This window comes from Muntiacus reevesi, chromosome 19 (genome assembly GCF_963930625.1).
Source record: "Muntiacus reevesi chromosome 19, mMunRee1.1, whole genome shotgun sequence".
In the NCBI taxonomy this organism is placed as follows: domain Eukaryota; kingdom Metazoa; phylum Chordata; class Mammalia; order Artiodactyla; family Cervidae; genus Muntiacus; species Muntiacus reevesi.
In genome coordinates, this window is record NC_089267.1 from 22,005,747 (window position 1) to 22,026,672 (window position 20,926).

At 39.7% G+C, this 20,926-nt stretch overlaps 1 protein-coding gene across 2 annotated transcripts in view; it reads right to left on the reverse strand.

Moving 5' to 3' along the window:
- Positions 1–20,926, reverse strand: part of ME1 (malic enzyme 1) — a 205,091-nt gene that overhangs the window by 168,217 nt on the left and 15,948 nt on the right. For both annotated transcript variants that reach the window (XM_065911535.1, XM_065911534.1), the window contains exons 2-3: positions 13,342–13,475; positions 5,674–5,823 (exon numbers count right to left, since the gene is read on the reverse strand). In XM_065911535.1, the coding sequence (XP_065767607.1) occupies positions 5,674–5,823; positions 13,342–13,475 (284 nt within the window). The remainder of the gene's footprint in view (positions 1–5,673; positions 5,824–13,341; positions 13,476–20,926) is intronic.

A 20,926-nucleotide genomic window follows, 5' to 3' on the forward strand; every position in this document is an offset into this window, starting at 1 on the left:
ACATTAGATGAGATGGATCTCACTGATATCTTCAGGACATTCCACCCAAATGCAGAAGAATACACCTTCTTCTCAAATGTACATGGAACATTCTCCAGGACAGACCACATCTTGGGTCACAAATCAAATCTCAGTAAATGTAAGAAAGTTGAAATCGTATCAAGAACTTCTCTGACCACAATGCTATGAGACTAGATGTCAATTACAAGAAAAAAACTGTAGGAAACACGAATACATGGAGATTAAACAATATGTTTCTCAAATAACCAACAGGTTACTGAAGAAATAAAAAGGGAAATCAAAAAATTTCTAGAAACAAATGAGAATGAAAACACGACAACTCAAAACCTATGGGATGCAGAAAAAGCAGTCCTAAGAGGGAAGTTTACAGCAATACAATCCTACCTAAAGAAACAAGAAAAACATTGAATAGACAACCTAACTTTACACCTAAACCAAATGGAAAAAGAAGAACCAAAAACCCCCAAAATTAGTAGAAGGAAAGAAATCATAAAGATCTGACCAGAAATAAATGAAAAAGAAATGAAAGAAACAATAGTAAAGATTAATAAAACTAAAAGTTGGTTCTTTGAGAAGATGAACAAAATCGACAAACCTTTAGCCAGACTTATTAAGAAAAAAAGAAAGAATCAAATCAACACAATTAGAAATGAAAAAGGAGAAGTTACAACAGACAATGCAGAAATACAAAGGATTATAAGAGACTATCATGAACAACTATATGGAGAACCTGGAAGAAGAAATGGACAGACTCTTAGAAAAGTTCAATTTTCCAAGACTGAATCAGGAAGAAACAGAAATTATGAACAACCCAATTGTAAGCACTGAAACTGAAACTCTGAACAAAATCTGCCAAAAAACAAAAGCCCAGGACCAGATGGCTTCAAAGAATTCTATCAAACATTCAGGGAAGAGCTAATGCCTATCCTTCTAAAACTCTTTCAAAAAATGCAGAGGAAGGAACACTTCCAAACTCATTCTATGAGGCCACCATCACTGTTACCAAAACCAGACAAAGACAACACAAAGAAAGAAAACTATAGGCCAATATCACTAATGAACATAGATGCAAAAATCCTCAACAAAATTTTAACAAACAGAATTCAGCAGGACATTAAAAAGCTCATACACCATGATCAAGTTGGGTTTATTCCAGGGATGCAAGGATGCTTCAATGTATGAAAAACAATCAATGTGATACACCATAATAACAAATTGAAAGTTAAAAACCATATGATCATCTCAGCAGATGCAGAAAAAGCCTTTGACAAAATTCAGCACCCATGTGTAATTAAAACTCTTGAAAAAATGGGCATAGAAGGAACCTATCTCAACATAGTAAAGGCCATATATGATAGAAAAGAAAGTGAAGTTGCTCAGTCATGTCCAACTCTTTGAGACCCCATGGACTGTAGCCCACCAGGTTCCTCTGTCCATGGGATTTTGAAGCCAAGAGTACTGGAGTGGGTTGCCATTTCCTTCTCCAGGAGACCTTCCCAACCCAGGGATTGAACCCAGGTCTCCTGCATTGCAAGTGGATACTTTACCGTTTGAGCCACCAGGGAAGTCATGTATGATAAGCCTACAGCAAACATTATTCTCAATGGTGAAAAACAGAAAGCATTCCCCCTAAGATCAGGAACAAGAAAAGGGTGTCCACTTTCACCACTATTATTCAACATAGTTCTGGAAGTCCTAGCAACAGCAATCAGAGAAGAAAAAGAAACAAAAGGAATCCAGATCAGAAAAGCAGCAGCAAAGCTCTCACTGTTTGCAGGTGACATGATACTCTACATAGAAAACCCTAAAGACAGAATCAGAAAATTACTAGAGCTAATCAGTGAATTTAGCAGTTGCAGAATACAAAATCAATACACAGAAATCACTTGCATTTCTATATACTAACAATGAAAACTCAAAAGAAATTAAGGAATCAATCTCATTCACCATTGCAACAAAAAGAATTAAATATATAGGAATAAACTTACCTAAGGAGACAAAAGAACTGTACACAGAAAATTATAAGACACTAATGAAAGAAATCAAAGATGACATAAACAGATGGAGAGATATTCCACGTTCCTGGGTAGGAAGAATCAATATTGTGAAAATGACTATACTACCAAATGCAATCTACAGATTCAACCCGATCCCTGTCAAATTACCAATGACATTTTTCACAGAACTAGAACAAAGAATTTCACAACTCACATGGAAAAACAAACGACCCCAAATAGCCAAAGCAATCTTGAAAAAGAAGAATGGAGCTGGAGGAATCAACCTTCCTGACTTCAGAATATACTACAAAGCTATAGTCATCAAAACAGTATGGTATTGACACAAAAACAGAAACACAGATCAATGGAATAACATAGAAAGCCCAGAAATAAACACATTTACCTATGGGTACCTTATATTTGACAAAGGAGGCAAGAATATACAATGGGGCAAAGACAGCCTCTTCAATAAATGGTGCTGGGAAAACAGGACAGCTACATGTAAAAGAATGAAATTAGAACATTTCCTAACACCATACCCAAAGACAAACTCAAAATGGATCAAAGACCTACATGTTAAACCAGAAACTATAAAACTCTTAGAGGAAAACATAGGCAGAACACTCATAGAGGACAAGATTCTCTACGACCCACCTCCTAGAGTAATGGAAATAAAAACAAAAGTAAACAAATAGGACCTGATTAAACTTAAAAGCTTTTGCACAGCAAAGGAGGCTATAAGCAAGGTGGAAAGACAACCCTCAGAATGGGAGAAAATAACAGCAAATGAAAAAACTGACAAAGGATTAATATATAGGCATCTCACACAACTCAACACCAGAAAAACAAACAACTCAATACAAAAGTGGGAAAAAGATCTAAACAGACATTCTCCAAAGAAGACATACAGATGGCTAACAAACACATGAAAAGATGCCCAGCATCTCTCATTATTAGAGAAATGCAAATCAAAACTACAATGAGATACCACCTCACACCAGTCAGTATGGCAATTATCAAAAAGTCTACAAACAATAAATGCTGGAGAGGGTGTGGAGAAAAGGGAACACTCTTGCACTGTTGGTAGGAAAGTAAATTGATACAGTCACTATGGAAGACAGTATGGAGATTCCTTAAAAAACTAGGAATAAAACTACTATATGACCCAGAAATCCCATTCCTAGGCATCTACCCTGAGGAAACCAAAATTGAAAAAGACACATGTATTACCATTGTTCATTGCAGCATGATTTACAATAGTTAAAACATGGAAGCAATCTAGAAACTCATCAACAGATGAATGGATAAAGAAGTTGTGGTACATATACATAATGGAATATTACTCAGCCATAAAAAGAAATGCATTTGAGTCAGTTCTGATGAGGTGGATGAATCTAGAACCTATTATACAGAGTGAAGTAAGTCAGAAAGAGAAAGATAAACATTGTATTCTAATGTATATATATGGAATCTAGAAAAAATAGTACTGAAGAAATTACTTACAGGGCAGCAGTAGAGAAAAAGACTTAGAGAATAGACTTGTGGACATGGGGAGAGGGGAGGAGAGGGTGAGATGTATGGAAAAGAGTAACATGGAAACTTATATTACCATATGTAAAATAGATAGCAAAACAGGAATATGGCTAAGAAACTCAAACAGGGGCTCTGTATCAACATGGGTAGGATGGGGGGGAGGTTCAAAAGGGAGGGGATATATGTATACCTATCGCTAATTCAGGTTGAGGCTTGACAGAAAACAACAAAATCCTGTAAAGCAATTATTGTTCAATTAAAAAAATAAATTAAAAAATAATTGAAATACTGCAGAAAATTTGATAGAATACCATGAATATGTCACCTAAAATCAACACGTGTGAGCATTTTGATACAAATGCTGTGCAACGTCTTGTCCCATCTCTGCCTCTCCCTCTCCCCTCCTACTTATTTATCTATCTACTTACCTACCTATAACCTGACAAGTAAAGAACAGTTTATACAGTATGATCCCTTCTACAAGGAAAACAGTATTGTATCAAGTTTTTTTGTTATCATGACATTATGTATTCTTAAAATACTTCTTCTTTTATATATTTGTATTTTCTCATTTTTCAATAGTGAACATGTATTGCTTGTTTAATTAAAAAAGAAAATATTTATATACTCAAAAAAGAATTATTCATCATAATGCAGTTACCAGCTAAATTTTAACTCTTGTTTTTCTATGAAAAAAAAATTCTCTATTAACATAGTCATTATATAAATGCAACATAGATATGTGCTATTAAGGAAATTTAACAGACCATCTACAATTGATTATTCTCTTTATATAAGGGATAATGTGGCTAATTATTTTCTTTATACAAAAGGCAATTGGCACAAATGTGCAAATTATTATTACAACATCAATACACCTTTGTGAAATCTACTAACTTTCAGATCTTACCTGTGAAACATTCCTTTCAATGACAAAACTTACAGTAGGCTTTTATATTTGTGATATAAACTTATAAACATTTCTTTTTATTTTAAATTCAGAACTATAAGCAGCACATAAATATTCAACTTGAGCTTTTGTTGTTGCTGCTGTTAAAAGCATTAATATTTATTTCTTTTTTTTTTTTTTTTTTTTTTTTTAAATTTTTCAGTGGGTTTTGTCATACATTGATGTGAATCAGCCATAGAGTTACACAAATTCCCCATCCCGGTCTCCCATCCCACCTCCCTCAAAGCATTAATATTTATTTCAATTGTTCCTTGCTGCAAAAGTATTTAAAGTAATATGATAAAGTAAAGCCATGATTTTAAAAAACTACATTTTATATTTTACGCATCTTTAAAGATGATTACAATTTCACTTAAAGAAAATCAACAAAAGAGCCTGTTTAATGCCAACTCTGAATTTAGGAAATAATATACTCCTTGGGCTTCCATGGTGGGTCTTTACCATCAGTGGTAAAGAACATGCCTGCCAATTCAGAAGACTTGGGTTCAATTCCAGGAGAAGATCTGCTGGAGAAGGAAATGGCAACCCACTTCAGTATTCTTGCCTAAGAAATCCCACAGATAGACGAGCCTGATGAGCTACAGTCCATGGAGTCACAGAAGTAGGACACAATTTAGCAACTAAACAACAACAATACTCCTTATTTTCAGGAAAATCTGAAATCTTTAAGTTGCAAAATGTATATGTAATAGGGGCAATTACTATCTCAAAGACAAGCATAGTTATGATCAACTACCTTTTTTCCCCAAAAAATGTTCATTTAGTATCTGTAAAAGGAAACATAAATTGGTTTATAAAAAATAACTTCCCCATGATCTTAAATCTAGGAATGAAACACTATATTTTAAAATGTCATATATACATTTATATTTAATGTTCTTTAGCCCACCACATTCCTCTATCCGTGGGGATTCTCCAGGCAAGAATGTTGTAATGGGCTGCCATGCCCTCCTCCATGGGATCTTAACTCAGGGATCGAACCCAGGTCTCCCGCATTGCAGGCAGATTCTTTACCGTCTGAATCACCAGGGAAGCACAAATGAAGTTTTAGATTTTTCTGAACTTCTATTTCATTACACAATTTTTTAAATTATAGCAAAAACTTGACAAAAAATAAATGAAGACACAAACTGTATTTAAAACTTTACATACCTTGGCTTCCGAAATGCTAAACTATATTGTTGGCAAGCTAGACCCACAGTGGGAGTATAAACGATAGGCATGAATTTCTCAATGTCAGACATCAGCACTTTATAGAAGAGCTTTTCATTTCTATCTTGAAGATCCATTAAGAGAAGATACCTGTGGAAATTGGACAGCATTAGATCTACATTCCAACACAGTCATAAAATAGCTGTTTATAAAACTAAATGTTTGCAACAACATATACACTGGTTCAAAACTGGAAAGGAGTACATCAAAGCTGTACATTGTCACCCTGCTTATTTAACTTACATGTAGAGCAGATCATGTGAAATGCTGGGCTAGATTAATTACATGCTAGAATCAAAATTGCCAGGAGAAATAACAACCTCAGATATGTAGATGATGCCACTCTAATGGCAGAAAATGAGACACTAAAGAGCCTCTTGATGACGGTGAAAGAAGAGAGTGAAAAAGCTGGCTTAAAACTCAACAGTCAAAAAACAAAGATCATGGCATCTGGTCCCATCACTTCATGGCAAACAGAAGGGGAAAAAGTGGAAGCAGTGACAGATTTTATTTTCTTAGGCTCTAAAATCACTGTGGGCGGTGACTGTGGCCATGAAATTAAAAGATGTTTGCCCTTTGGAAGGAAAGTTGTGGCAAACCTGGGCAAAGTACTAAAAAGCAAAGACATCACTTTGCCAGCAAAGATCCACATAGGCAAAGCTATGGTTTTTCCAGTAGTCATGTACAGATGTGAGAGTTGGACCATAAAGAAGGCTGAGTGCTGAAGAACTGATGCTTTCAAACTGTGGTGCTGGGGAATTCTCTAGAGTCTCCTGGTCTGCAAGGAGATCAAACCAGTCAATACTAAAGGAAATCAACCGTGAATATTCATTGGAAGGACTGATGCTGAAGCTCCAATACTTCAAGTACCTCATGCGAAGAGCCAACTCATTGGAAAAGACCCTAATGCTGGGAAAAATTGAAGGCAAAAGAAGGGGGCGGCAGAGGATGAAATGGTTAAACAGCATCACTGACTCAATGGATATGAATTTGAGCAAGCTCCGGGAGATGGTGAAGGATAGGGAAGCCTGGCGTGCTGCAGTCTATGGTAGCAAAGACGACTCAGCTACAGAACACAAACAGTATTTTTTAGGTCACATAGAAAACATCTGACCAAAAAGACATTAGAAATATTCCTGGGACTTCCCCGGTGGTCCAGTAGTTAAGAATCCACCTTCCAATGCAGAGGACACGGGTTTGATCCCTGGTCAGGGAACTAAGATCCTACATGCTGTGCGCCAACTAAGCTCGCACGTTGCAAATAGAGGGCCTTCATTCTCTAGAGCCCATGCTTCACCAGAGAAGCCTGCCTACCACAAATAAAGAAAGCCTGTGTGCAACAATGAAGAGCCCTAGCCCCACAGCAAAGACCCAGTGCAGCCAAAATAATAAAATAAAAATTGGATCAGGTTGCGGTTTAAAAAAAACAAAGAAATATTCCTAATCATCACAAAAAATAAAGAACAATACCTGAGCTGGTGTCATTCAAACACTGAAATCAGTGCTAAAACAGCACAGTTTTATTTAATATTTAAATGACTTTATCCCTATTTTTAAATGAAAGATAAATGAAAAATACCACTATAGATAAAGTTTAAACAGTAACTTAACTAACTAAAGATTTCATCGTTTAATTTTCAGTACTGAAGAGCCAAGAAAAATGACTAGCAGAAAATAACTATGGAATGTTAACAATGACCCTAAAAATTACTAAGGTAAGAAAGTTTAAGGGACTTTTCTAATTATTTAGATCAAGAGGTCTAATTCTTTCTAGAGGCATTTCTGAACCAGAATTACCTTTTAAAATATCAACCTTATCATATTACTTATAATCTTCAGTGGTTTATACAATAAAACTCCCAACTGTTTGGTACAACTTAGAAGAATCTTGCAAAACTGTCCTTAATAGTCCTACCAGCTTTTTTGCATTGATTCTTATTCTCTGGAATAGTTGAAAATGCATAGAATCTGGAGTTAGAGACACGAGGATTCTAATGCTTGGCAAATAGATGATATTTCAGCTCCCAACACTAACAACTGGGAAGAAAATGATGACTTTTAAAAGATGATAATAACACTGATCCAGCCATGTGGAAATCATCATCGCTAAGTCAACACATTTTAGGACACTTGACACAAGTGGTATTCCCTACAGCTCCATACACTCTCTTTACCTGAATTTCAGGTCCCCAGAGTCTCTCGATTTTCCTTTTTCACTGATCATTCTTTTTTTTCTTTCTTTGCTGCTTTCTCCTGTGCTCAAGAGGCTCTCTAACACTCATCTCTATTACATTAAGAGGTTATGCTGGCTTGGCTTCAGTGCTAAGTTGCTTCAGTCATGTCCAACTCTTTGTGACCCGATGGACTGTGGCCCTCCAGGATCCTCAGTCCCTGGGATTCTCCCGGCAAGGATACTGGAGTGGGTTGCCATGCCCTCCTCCAAGGGATCTTCCCAACCCACGGGTCGAACCTGCATCTTTTATGTCTCCTGCATGGGCAGGCATATTCTTTACCACTAGCGCCACCTGGCTTTGCTTTAGTTCAGTTCAGTTCACTCACTCAGTCGTGTCCGACTCTGCGACCCCGTGGGCCACAGCACACCAGGCCTCCCTGTCCATCACCAACTCCCGGAGTTTACTCAAACTCATGCCAATTGAGTCGGTGATGCCATCCAACCATATCATCCTCTGTCATCCCCTTCTCTTCCCGCCTTCAATCTTTCCCAGCACCAGGGTCTTTTCAAATGAGTCAGCTCTTTGCATCAGGTAGCCAAAGTATTAAGAGTTTCAGCTTCAACATCAGATCTTCCAATGAATATTCAGGACTGATTTCCTTCAGGATGGACTGGCTGGATCTCCTTGCAGTCCAAGGGACTCTCAAGAGTCTTCTCCAACACCACAGTTCAAAAGCATCAATTCTTTGGTGCTCAGCTTTCTTTATAGTCCAACTCTCACATCCATACATGACTACTGGAAAAACCATAGCCTTGACTAGACGGACCTTTGTTGACAACGTAATGTCTCTGCTTTTTAATATGTTGTCTAGGTTGGTCATAACTTTTCTTCCAAGGAGTAAGCATCTTTTAATTTCATGGCTGCAGTCACCATCAGCAGTGATTTTGCTTCAAGATCTATCCAAATCTACACACCTTCATTGCTACCATCCAGGATCTAAATCACCATCATCTTTTGCCTGTAAGTCTCCTAAATAATCTTATATTCTATTCTCAACATTGCCAAGTCTTCTAGAAATATAGCTCAGATCATGCTGACCTTCTGTTCAAAACTTTGAATGAGCCCCTTCACTCAGAGAAACAGCAAAAGTCTTATAACTATGGCCTCCATAATCCATCTTTAATAATCTGTCCTCCATGACCTCACTAACTTCCTCTCCTGACCTACCATTCTCCCGCTCACTCATCCTGCTCCAGACACACGTCTCCCTGTTGGTCCCTGAATGTAGCAGCTAAGAGAACACTGCTCCTCAGCTTCCTCATGAGACAGTTGTCTCACTGCCTTTCATTACTCACTCATAACCCACCTTCTTACTGAAGCCCATCCTGACCATGGAACTAAGCAACGCAGAGTGACCCTACCCACTCCCTCACATTCTCAGTCCCTCTTACCATATTCCACCTTCTCTTTTTCTCATGAGCATTTGTCACTCTCTAGCATATTAAATAATTTATTCATTATTTTACCATTTACTACTTTTCAAAAATAATGTACCTAAGCTTCATGAGGGCAGAGATCATTGTCTCTAATCCCAGTATTGAAAAGAGCACCTGACACTAAGTTGATGCTCAGTAAGTATCTGAGGGACATTCTGTGATAAAAATACAAAAGTCACTAGCTCTGAGGAGGCAAGTGATAAAATGGCCCAGGAAAAGAATGTAAAGTAAAAATGGAAGAGAATAAAGGAAGGACTTTAGAAACACATGGAAGGGATGGCAAAGTTTAAGAAGCAAATACACATGGTTGAATAACCTAGTCAGACTTTTCTCAGCTGACCCATTATCACCTCTGTGTGCGTGCGCGCTCTTTAGTCATGGCTGACTGCGACCACATGGACCATAGCCCAACCGACTCCTCTGTCAGTAGAATTCTCCAGGCCAAGAATACTGGAGTGGGTAGCCATTTCCTCCTCCAGGAGATCTTCCTGATCCCAGGGACCAAACCCACAGACCAATTCTTTGCCACTGTGCCGTCTGGGAAGCTCATTACCACCTACAGGCTCATAAAAGAAGTGGTCATGGCAGGGATGAAGGTGCCCACAAGCTCAGCAACGTGGACTTCCACCCGCCACGGCCGAGCTGGCCACAGACACTGCTGAGGGCCCAAACCTTCAGCAGCAGAGATACAATGAGTCCCTGATGCGCCATCGCCCCGTGCGGTCATCAGCAAACTCCCTGGGGGCACGCTGATGACACTGGACAGGTTCTATCATGAAGGAAGGGCATTGGTTCTTACTGGAATAGACCCTCACTCTGTGTGAAGACGTGCCTTCCCTGCACACAACGCTCCTGTCAACACTGCCCTCCAGGGACCTACAAGATGCCTCATTCATCATCATGGTACTCCACCCAGCATGGCTTCTGACCAAGGAACTCACGTCAGGGCAAATGAAGTGAGGCAATGGGCCCTGCTAATCGAACCCACTGTTCTCACTTGTTCCCCAACATCCTAAAGCAGCTGGCTTGACAGAATGCTGGAATGGCCTTCTGAAGATTCAGTTACAGTAGCAGCTGGTGGCAATACGTTGCAAAGCTGGGCAAGGTTCTCTGGGAGGCTCTACCTGATCCGAATCAGTGTCCAATATACGGTTCTATTTCTCCCATAGCCAGCATTCACAGGTCCCAGAATCAAGGGGGGTAGAAACAGAAGTGGCACCATCACTGTCATTCCCAAGTATGTGTGCATGCTTAGTCATCTCAGTCGTGTCTGACTCTTTGCAACCCTATGGACTAGAGGGGGCTGTCATTCCCTCCTCCAGGAGATCTTCCTGACCCAGGGATCAAACTTGCATCTCCAGCTTGGCAGGCAGATTCTTTACTTCTGAGCCACCTGGGAAGCCCCAAGTGATCCACTATCAATTCCTGCTTCCTGTCCCTGAGATCTTTTGTTCCGCTGACCCCGAAGTGTTCATTCCAAAGGGAAGAATGTCTTACTAGGAGACAATGATTCCAATGAACTGGAAGTTAAGACTCCACTGGCCACTTTGGGTACCGTATTTCTCTGAATTAACAGGCAAAGAGGGAGTTACTATCCTGCCGAGCGTGACCGATCCCGACTCCAAGAGGAAACTGGACTACCACTCCATAATGGAGGTAAGGAAAAGGATGTCTGGAATACAGGAGATCCCTTAGGGGGTCTCCTCGATTAAAGTCAATGGAAAACTACAACACCCAATTCCGACAGGACTACTAATGGCCCAGGCCCTTCAGAATTAAGAATTTGGCTTCCTCTACCAGGGAAAGAATTAAGACTGGCTGAAGTACTTGCTGAAAGCAAGGGAAATGTGAAATGGGTAGGGGAAGAAGATAGTTATAAATATCAGCTATGATAACGTGACCAGTTACAGAAATGAGGTTGCAATTATTATGAGTATTTCTTCCTTACTGTGTTATGAATATGTTTGTGTGTACATAAATACATATATATATCTGTGCATATATAAATATGTATAATACAGATGCAAAGATATATAAGCAAATATAACTTTCCCTCTATCCTGTTACCATGTTACATAAGATGTACTGACTGTATATCACAGTATTTGATACCAGTGACACTTAAACAATGTGGGGGTTAAGGGTGCCAACTCTAACATAGCCAAAAATCCAGGTATACCTTACAGTTGGCCCTCTACATGGGTAGTTTCCATTCAAGGATTCAATCAACTATGGATTGTGTAAGTGCTGTAGTATGCATTTATTGAGAAAAATCCACATATAGGTTGACCCATACAATTCAAATCTATGTGATTCAAGGGTCAAATGCATTGTTAACTTTACATCATAGTATTAAAGTTAAAAGATATCAAGGAGAAAAGTAAACATCACCCTAGGGCTTTATATCCTCTTTTAGGTTAAGTGTTAGCATGTTTTCAGTTTTTCCTGGGCTAGTTCTATCACGTTAGGCTCAAGTAGGACCTTTTTATTGTCTTTATTGCAGAGATTAAGTTCAGTTTAAGGAGACAGGCACGGCTTCCGAGCTGAAAAGGAGAGGTTAATTTTATATGTCAATGTGGCTGGGACACAGTATCCAGATATTTGGTCCACTATTCTGGACTTTTCTGTGAAGGTAGTTTTTGGATGAGACTCAAATCTAAATTGGTGTACTTTGAATGAAGCAGAGTACCCTCCATAATGTTGGTGAGCCTCATCCAATCATTTAAAAACCCTAATGGAACAAAGACTGGCCTTCCCTCTAACTCTTCAGCAAAAAAATAGTTCAAGCCTTTGAACTTGAATCAGATTCTTCCCTGGGGATCCAGCTGGCCAGTCTACCTGCAGATTTAGGACTGACCAAGCCTCCATAATCACTTGAGCTCATTCTTTACAATCAAAATCAATCAATAAACCCCTTTCCCCTCTCATTATGTACATAATTACACACACACACACACACATATCATGTTGGTTCTCTATCTCTGGAGAACCCGATTATGAAGACTTACTAGATACTGGGTTAACTCTCTCTTCTAACCTTCACAATAATATTTTCAAATAACTATTATTCTCTTCAACCCAGAGATGGGAAAACTGAGGTTGAGGTGGGTTTAACACCTTACGGGGCTTCCCTAGTGGCTCAAGTGGTAAGAATACACCTGCAGTGCAATTGAGCCACAGGAGATGCAGATTCCATCCCTGGGTCGGGAAGATCCCCTGGAGGAAAGATGGCAACCCATTCCACTATTCTTGCCTGGAGAATCCCATGTTCAGAGGAGCCTGGTGGGCTACAGTCCACGGTGGTGCAGAGTTGAACAAAGCTGAAACCACTTAGCATGCACACATGCAACATTTTAACACAAAAAGAGCCCAAAGAAAACAGTGAGACACATGCAGCGGTCATGGCAGTGGCTGTAACGATTTACTCAAGGATCCCATGCTAGTGAGATACAGCTGGAATTTCAACTTCGGCCGGCTAATTCCAAAGGCAAGGAATAATGTTACCTTTGCCCTTGTGTAAACATGGAAACTGGACTGCAAACCCAGTAAGTGACCTAAACTCCCGACAGTGTTAGAGCCACACTTGGAAGCCTAAACGGTGCTCTTTCACCTACAATGTACTTGAGGTCTGACTCAAAGCCACTTTCACCTGGTCTGGAATGGCATTTCCCCGTAACTGACCTTGCCAGCAACAACTCTCACAGGAGAAAAAAGTCATTTCTCTGTGGATATAGTTTAGAAAAGAAAATTGTGTCTTCTTAGATGTTCCTACACAGGGTAAATTTCTTACAAACATCATTGTATTTACAGGCAAATCTTCCTCAAAGCTGACTACTCTTTCCAAAGCACTAAATATTTAAACTTGCTCATCTAAATAAGACATAAACTAGACAGCTGCCTCAGAGAAATATAAAAAATCACCTTCGGGAACATGTTACCTGTCAAAATCAGAGTTCAGACGCTCGAAATTCTTAAGTACTCGAAGGACCTGGACATCCTGGCTGATGAAGGAGGGTGGCAACAGGCCATGAATGTTCAGTTGCTGCCTCTCTTCCAGGGTAAAAGCCAAGTCCTACAGAGAAAAGGAAGATGCAGTAATTCGAGGGGGAAAAGGACAAAATGCATATCTACACACCAGTGAAATCAGTAAGCATATGGAATTGAAAATCAGAAGATCTGGCATCCATTCAAGCATAGCCAAGTGACTGTGAGAAAATCATGGGGTCTCGCCACACCTCAGTTTCTTTACCTTTCAATATTTAGGATAGCATTTTCAGATCTGTGTCACTTAGATATTGTTAGGATAAAATCAGTTGATGGATAGAAGGAGATTATCTGAAGACATGCAGGTGAAAGAAGATATAATTGTCAGTATTGGAATCATTAAATAGAAAAATGAATAGCAGTTACTATAAGAGATTTTAAAATGAGGAACATGAGGAGGTCGCCTATGACCTGCTGTGTTTCTATTGGATTGGCCAAAAAGTTTGTTTGGGTTTTGCTGTTACATCACACACAAAAAGCTGAACCAACCTTTTGGCCAACCCAATACATACAAAATAGGTTGGAGGCACTGTATCTATGATTTCAAGGCACCTTTTCCAACACTCCTCTCCCAAACTATCTCCTGCTTCTTTTATACACTTCTAGTTATACAAAATTTCTCCCCACTGCCTGGACACACCACACTCCTTTACCCTTCCAGGATACCATGGACAAGAGTCTTTCTTCCCTGCTTCTCTCCTTCCAAGCCATACCTCGAATGCCACCTCCTCTCTAAAGCCTTTCCAGTCTCACCCAGTAAGCCCATTGGAGCCTTACTATTATACCTACATTATCAGTTTACATGAACACTGACTGTACTAAACAATAGTATTACAAACCATAAGGCTCAAAAACAAGAAAACCAAACAGAACTGATGAATGGATACAACGGATACAAATGGATACAAAAACGCAGAATGAACCTAAGATCCCCTAAGGCTGGGATATAATATGAGGGAAGTGAAGCAGAGACACCCCAGTAGTCATGAACCTGGCAGGACTGGGATGAGAAGTCTCCCTGGGGAGGTCTCTTGCTCCAGATACTGAAGCCCAAGAGGCTTGTTCGATTAGACTGTGCCCACTCTGGGTCTGGCCCCACCATGACCATGCATGGCTTTGCTCCACTCGCAGCCATTCCCTTCGGTGCAAAAGCTCCCAGTGTTACATGGCTGATTGTGGGTCTTTTAGATTCTAATGCACGTGGACAGTAGCAGGATGGTCCCCCTCTGAGAGGACACCCCTGCCTATCCAGTCTAGTGCCCCCCCCACCCCGGACACCTGGAGCAGAGCAGACCCCACAGCCTCTCTGTCCTCTGCCTGGACCCCAGTCCGCACCAGGGGACCCCATGGCGTTGCTGGAACCTTTCCAAGCCACTTTCTTTTTAATTTCTGCTTCGTGTTACCACAAGAATGCAACCTCCATGAGGTCAGGGAAGTTTATCTCTTTTTTCCCTAGTGCTCAGGATACCAACCGACCTAATCAGACTTCAGTAAAGTGCTACATCGATCCCTGGGTCAGGAAGATCCCCTGGAGGAGGGCATGGCAACCCACTCCAGTATTCTTGCCTGGAGAGTCCCATGGACAGAGGAGCCCGGTGAGCCTCAGCCTACAGGGTTGCAAAGAGTAGACGTGACTGAAGAGATGTGCACAATGTGCTATACAAACAGAATAGAAAGCTTTAAAAGCTTTAGAGACTGCCATTAAAAATTAAAAAGCATTAATACTGCTGCTCAGGACACTGATTAGCCTATTAAGCTGGTAAAATTATATTTTAAAGTTAAAGTAACCAGAAAGGGATGTTTTTGTGAAAAAGGAATCTACAGAATGGAAGGCATAGTTCACCTGCTAAAGATACAACTTTTAATATAAAGATACAAAGTAAAATGCCAGGAAATAACTCCTAGAGTTGAAGCAAAATTATATACAGTAATGTATTTGTAAAAGAACAGACTTTTCTTTTAGCTCGAAAGAAAACTTGTAAGTTAAAAATGGGGGGAAAAAAATGCTGTGCTGAAGTTAAAGTCTCAGAAGCATATAAATGTATGTGAAGAAGCAGCAAACTTCTGAATGTTACGCCCTTGAAAATCTGCCTACAAAAATAGTAATCAAAATACTAATATTCTGAGAATAAGGCTCATTATTAGAAGTACCGACACAGGCTTATTCTTTCGCTTTATAAGGCACTAACTCATGTATTGGTGTCATTAGCCAGTCTTTTTACATGAATTTTCGAATGTCTGGTCTGAAACAATTCCTCAGTCTAACAGGTTTGCCATACCTTATGCCATATAAACAAAAATGCCATCTGGATATCTCTTGATACTCCTTGATGTTTAATAACTACAAACTTCCATACATTGTTAGCCAAATTTTCCAAGATACACTAAAGTGCCAATTCAACTCTTAAGAAAACAAAAACAACAAACACTAGGACTTAGGAATCGGGAACACTGGGCTGAGTTCAAGTCCTATGACTGGGCTCATATTGCATTGCTGCACACCGTTCTTAGCTGCTCAGTCATGTCGGACTCTTGGCCACCCCACGCACTGTAGCCCGCCAGGCCCCTCTGCCCATGGAGATTCTCCAGGCCAGAATACTGGAGTGGGTTGCCATGCCCTGCGACAGGGGATCTTCCCAACCCAGGGATCAAACCTAGGTCTCCCGCATGGCAGGCAGATTCTTTACCATCTGAGCCACCAGGGAAGCCCATGAATACTGGAGTGGATAGCCTATCCCATTTTGAGGGCAATCTTTCCCACCCAGGAATCAAACCAGGGTGTCCTGCATTGCAGGCAGACTCTTTACCAGCTGAGCCACCACTACTCTTTATGAATTTTTGTTTTTTTTTAAATCAATGAATATTGGTACTTCCCTGGTGGTTTAGTGGTTAAGAATCTGCCTTCCAATGCAGGGAGGTGAGTTCAATCCCTGGTCAAAGAACTATGATCCCACATGCTGTGGAGCAACAGTCGGTGACTGCTGAGCCCACGCCACAACCAGAGAGTTCTTGCTCTGCAATGAAAGATGCTGCATGATGCAGTGAAGATTCCGCATGCCACAACTAACACTTGACACAGCCAAATAAACTTAAAAAGAATAACGATGAATATGTAAACTTAAATCTTTTTTTTTTTTAACTTAAATCTTAAAATCCCTGAAAATTTTTAAATATATATGGCAGTTTTAAGAATGACACATCAAAAAAAAGAAGAATGACACATCAGTGTGATTCCTCCCAACCAGGAGTTTCCGAAAAAGTACTCAGAAAAACAGTAAGTTGAATATTTAACAATGTAATAATCCCTGCTCTCTATTTCATTGTTTCAAACTACAACAGAGACATATTAATAGAGATACATTTTGGAGAAATTTATACATAGGTCAGTTATGTCTAAAACTTGACGGTGACATGCTAGCTTTAATATATTCTTATTAAAAAGATGAGATAACATATCTGCTTCAAAGAATTTTTACCTTAGGGTTCTCCTGCAGGGCCAAGAAAGGACAGTGTGTCCAAGGTATAGGTGCAGGTTCTAACTTTCAAATGACTTCTATTGAGTCTTTTTCACGTAGTTCAAAAGCTTAGCTATACATATATTAGGTTTCCAGACCATTTGTAATTCTAATTCCCTAAAAGCATTCTCATAAACTGGAGGTTCACGCCTGGTTTTCTTCTTTCCTATTACGTGCCTTACTTCTTAAAAAACCTTTTGGACTAAATCCCTAGACATCAGAATGGTATGTTGTTTCACTTCTGAGGGCAGCAAACAACACGACTATTCTTCTGGATGCAAATAATTAATTTATGTATATCTTCTTGAGAAAACTGAGACTACCAAGCAGAAATGAAAACAAATTCCTGGCATAACAGAAGATATACTGGAAACCATGTTTGCACAGAGCAAACATGACTGAGAAAGAAACTTTGTTCTGAGTAATGTATTAGAAACTATGACCACAAGAATAGAACAAATAAGATCTACATTCCATGGTAACAATCTTTAGTGTTTCCAGTGAACTTCAGTAGTTTGCCTTCTTTTTTCTAGATAATGACTAAAGATAATCAGGCCGGATGGCAAAAAGGCAAACACTATCTAAATCAGAAATTTCTTGAAGACAATCTATACACATGTGGGAATTCATTATGACAACAGAATTCATTAACTTTAATGCCTGCAGCCATGATCATATTAAGGTTGGGATGAAGCACGAGCTGGAATCAAGACTGCCAGAGAAATATCAATAACCTCAGATACACAGATGACGCCACCCTGATGGCAGAAAGCGAAGAAGAGCTAAAGAGCCTCTTGATGAAAGGGAAAGAGCAGAGAGAAAAAGTTGGTCTAAAACTCAACATTCAGAAAATGAAGACCATGGCATCCGGTCCCATCACTTCATGGCAAATAGATAGGGAGACAGTGCAAACAGTGACAGACTTTATTTTTTTGAGCTCCAAAATCACTGCAGATGGTGACTGCAGCCATGAAATCAAAACACGCTTGCTCCTTGGAAGAAAAGCTATGACCAACCTAGATAGCATATTAAAAAGCAGAGACATAACTTTACCAACAAAGGTCCATCTAGTCAAAGTTATGGTTTTTCCAGCAGTTATGTATGGATGTGAGCGTTGGACTATAAAGAAAGCTGAGCGCCAAAGAATTGATGCTTTTGAACTGTAGTGTTGTAGAAGACTCTTCAGAGTCCCTTGGACTACAAGGAGATCCAACCAGTCCATCCTAATGGAGATCAGTCCTGAATATTCATTGGAAGGACTGATGTTGAAGCTGAAACTCCAATGCTTTGGCCACCTAATGGGAAGAACCGACTCATTGAAAAAGACCCTAATGCTGGGAAAGACTGAAGGCTGGAGGAGAAGGGGACGATAGATGACGAGATGTTTGGATGGCATAACTGACTCAATGGACACGAGTTTGAGTAAACTCCGGGAGTTGGTGATAGACAGGGAGGCCTGGCGTGCTGCAGTCCATGGGGTTGCAAAGAGTCAGACACAACTGAACGACTGAACTGAACTGAGTATAGAGTAATTCCGCTTTCCCTGGTGGCTCAGACGATAAGAATCTGCCTGCAATGCAGGAGACCGGGGCTGAATCCCTGAGTTGGGAAGATCCCCCAGAGAAGGGAATGGCAACCCACTCCAGTATTCTTGCCTGGAGAATCCCAAGGACAGTGGAACCTGATGGGCTACAGTCCGTGGGGGTCGCAAAGAGTCAGCTACGACTGAGTGACTAACACTTTCATTTTCAAACTTATATAAGTAATGATTATAAAAATACAGCTAAAATATACTTGACCCTAGATACTCTAAAACTTATAACAAAATATCATAATCTTACAACACCCCAAACTTATTTCATCTAGGCATTACAGTATATAAGTAAACCGTATTGTAGATTAAGTGATGTTTGCTTAATTTTCAAAAAGAAAGAACACCTCTATTAAGATAGCAAATGGATATTGAAAATATAGACCAGAGGTTTAATTAGTTTAAGTATTTCTTACTTAAAAGTCAGAACTTTATAGATTCCTTATAAAGGCTGAGAAGTTGTTAACTATCAATGTCAACACTAACATTAATAAAGTTTCAAAATCCTTTCAGCAGGGTGGAGTACTGTTGTTCCCAAAGAAGTTTTAAGGTGAATTTCACATTTTTCACAGTGGCAAAAAGCTCCTGTTAAGTAAGCAGACAGGTAATTCTTAGTAAACTATTGAAACTACCAACATACACAAAGGATAAAACTAAGTCTAAGATCCTGGTTCAAAATGTATATGAATAATCCCAACCAAATGTGTAATATCTATCGCCAGAAGAGTCTCTAGTGATCACATGGACATTTGCACTTCATTGAAAGGATTGCTGCTAAAGCTCCAATACTTTGACCACCTGATGCCAAGAGCCGATTCACTGGAAAAGACCCTGAAGCTGGGAAAGGTTGAGGGCAGGAGGAGAAGGGGGCAACAGAGGATGAGATGGTTGGATGGCATCACTAGCTCAGAGGACATGAGTTTCAGCAAACTCAGGGAGATGGTGAAAGACAGGGAAGCCTGGCATGCTGCAGTTCATGGGTCACAAAGAGTCAGGTAAGACTCAGTGACTGAACAACAACAACAAAGTGTCTCTAAGTATGCCTATGATAATATGTAAAGTGATTACTCAGATAGTGAACCAAAAGATCAGGATTACAAGATAATGGTCTATGGTGACTTAATTTGATTTCTTAACTCTTTGAGGAAGCAGAACAATCTAGAGTGGTGACCTATAGGGTAAATGGAAAGGAAATCTGAAAAAAAGGGAAGAGATATATACATACAGCTGATTCACTTAGCTGTACAGCAGAAATGAACACAACATGTAAAGCAACTATACCCCAATTTTTAAAGAAGGACTCTACAGAGTATGAAAATTAGACAGCAATCCAACACATTTAGCGACCAGTTAAATTACACGTGCATGTGTAAATGTCCCTTGCCTATAGCTCAATGGTGAATCCCCTTCAAGAAAGCTTTCCTCCTCCTCTCTGGGTTAGAGAGGAGTCCTCCAGTGTTCTCTCGTCATCATGTACTTCTATCATGGAACTTCCTCTTCTTCATTATTTCTGTTTAACAGCTATTTTACCCAGAGATCTAGGTGCTTCTGAAAGACGGGCACCATGCTACTCATAACTGTATGACAGCACCTAATTCAAAGTCAGAGTGGAGTAGTGCCTCAATCAATTTTAGATAAACAAATGGAGAAATAAGTAAATGGATCTGAAACAACTTGTCAGTTTCATGTAGTTCAGTTCCATGTAGTTCTATTTGGAACGACCAATGTACCCCATTCAAACTAAAAAAAAATTTAATATATACAGTAATACAGAGTCTGTGGTTTGAAATCTCAAGTAACAGCTGAACTTTCCACACACACATTAGATTATTCAATTAGATTAATCCACTTGTGACAGTTTTTTAAATTGACTTTGACCAGGCATTCAAGATCAACTTAGCTGGACAAAACAACATTTCCATCTACCAGAGCTTGTGGGGATTTTCTTTAAGTACTTTCATCTAAACAAGGGCTTCTCAACCTCAGCACTGGTGACATTTTGGACTAGATAAGTCTTTGTTGTAGGCAGCTGTCTAGTACATTCTGGGTATACTACAGGTTCCATTGATTCGTATACTTTAAACTTACACACATAATTCACCAGCAAGTATGAATTCATGGCAACATAAATCTATTTGCATTGAGACCCAAGTCTGATTCACAAGTGGGCTTCCCAGGTGGCACAGTGGTAAAGAATCTGTCTGCCGATTCAGGAGATGCAGGTTCGATTCCTGCGTGGGGAAGATCTCCTATAGGAGGAAACTGCAGACCCAATTCAGTATTCTTGCCTGGGAAATCCCATGGACAGAGGAGCCTGGTGGGGTACAGTCCATGGGGTCGCAAGAGTTGGACACAGCTGAGCAAAGACACACT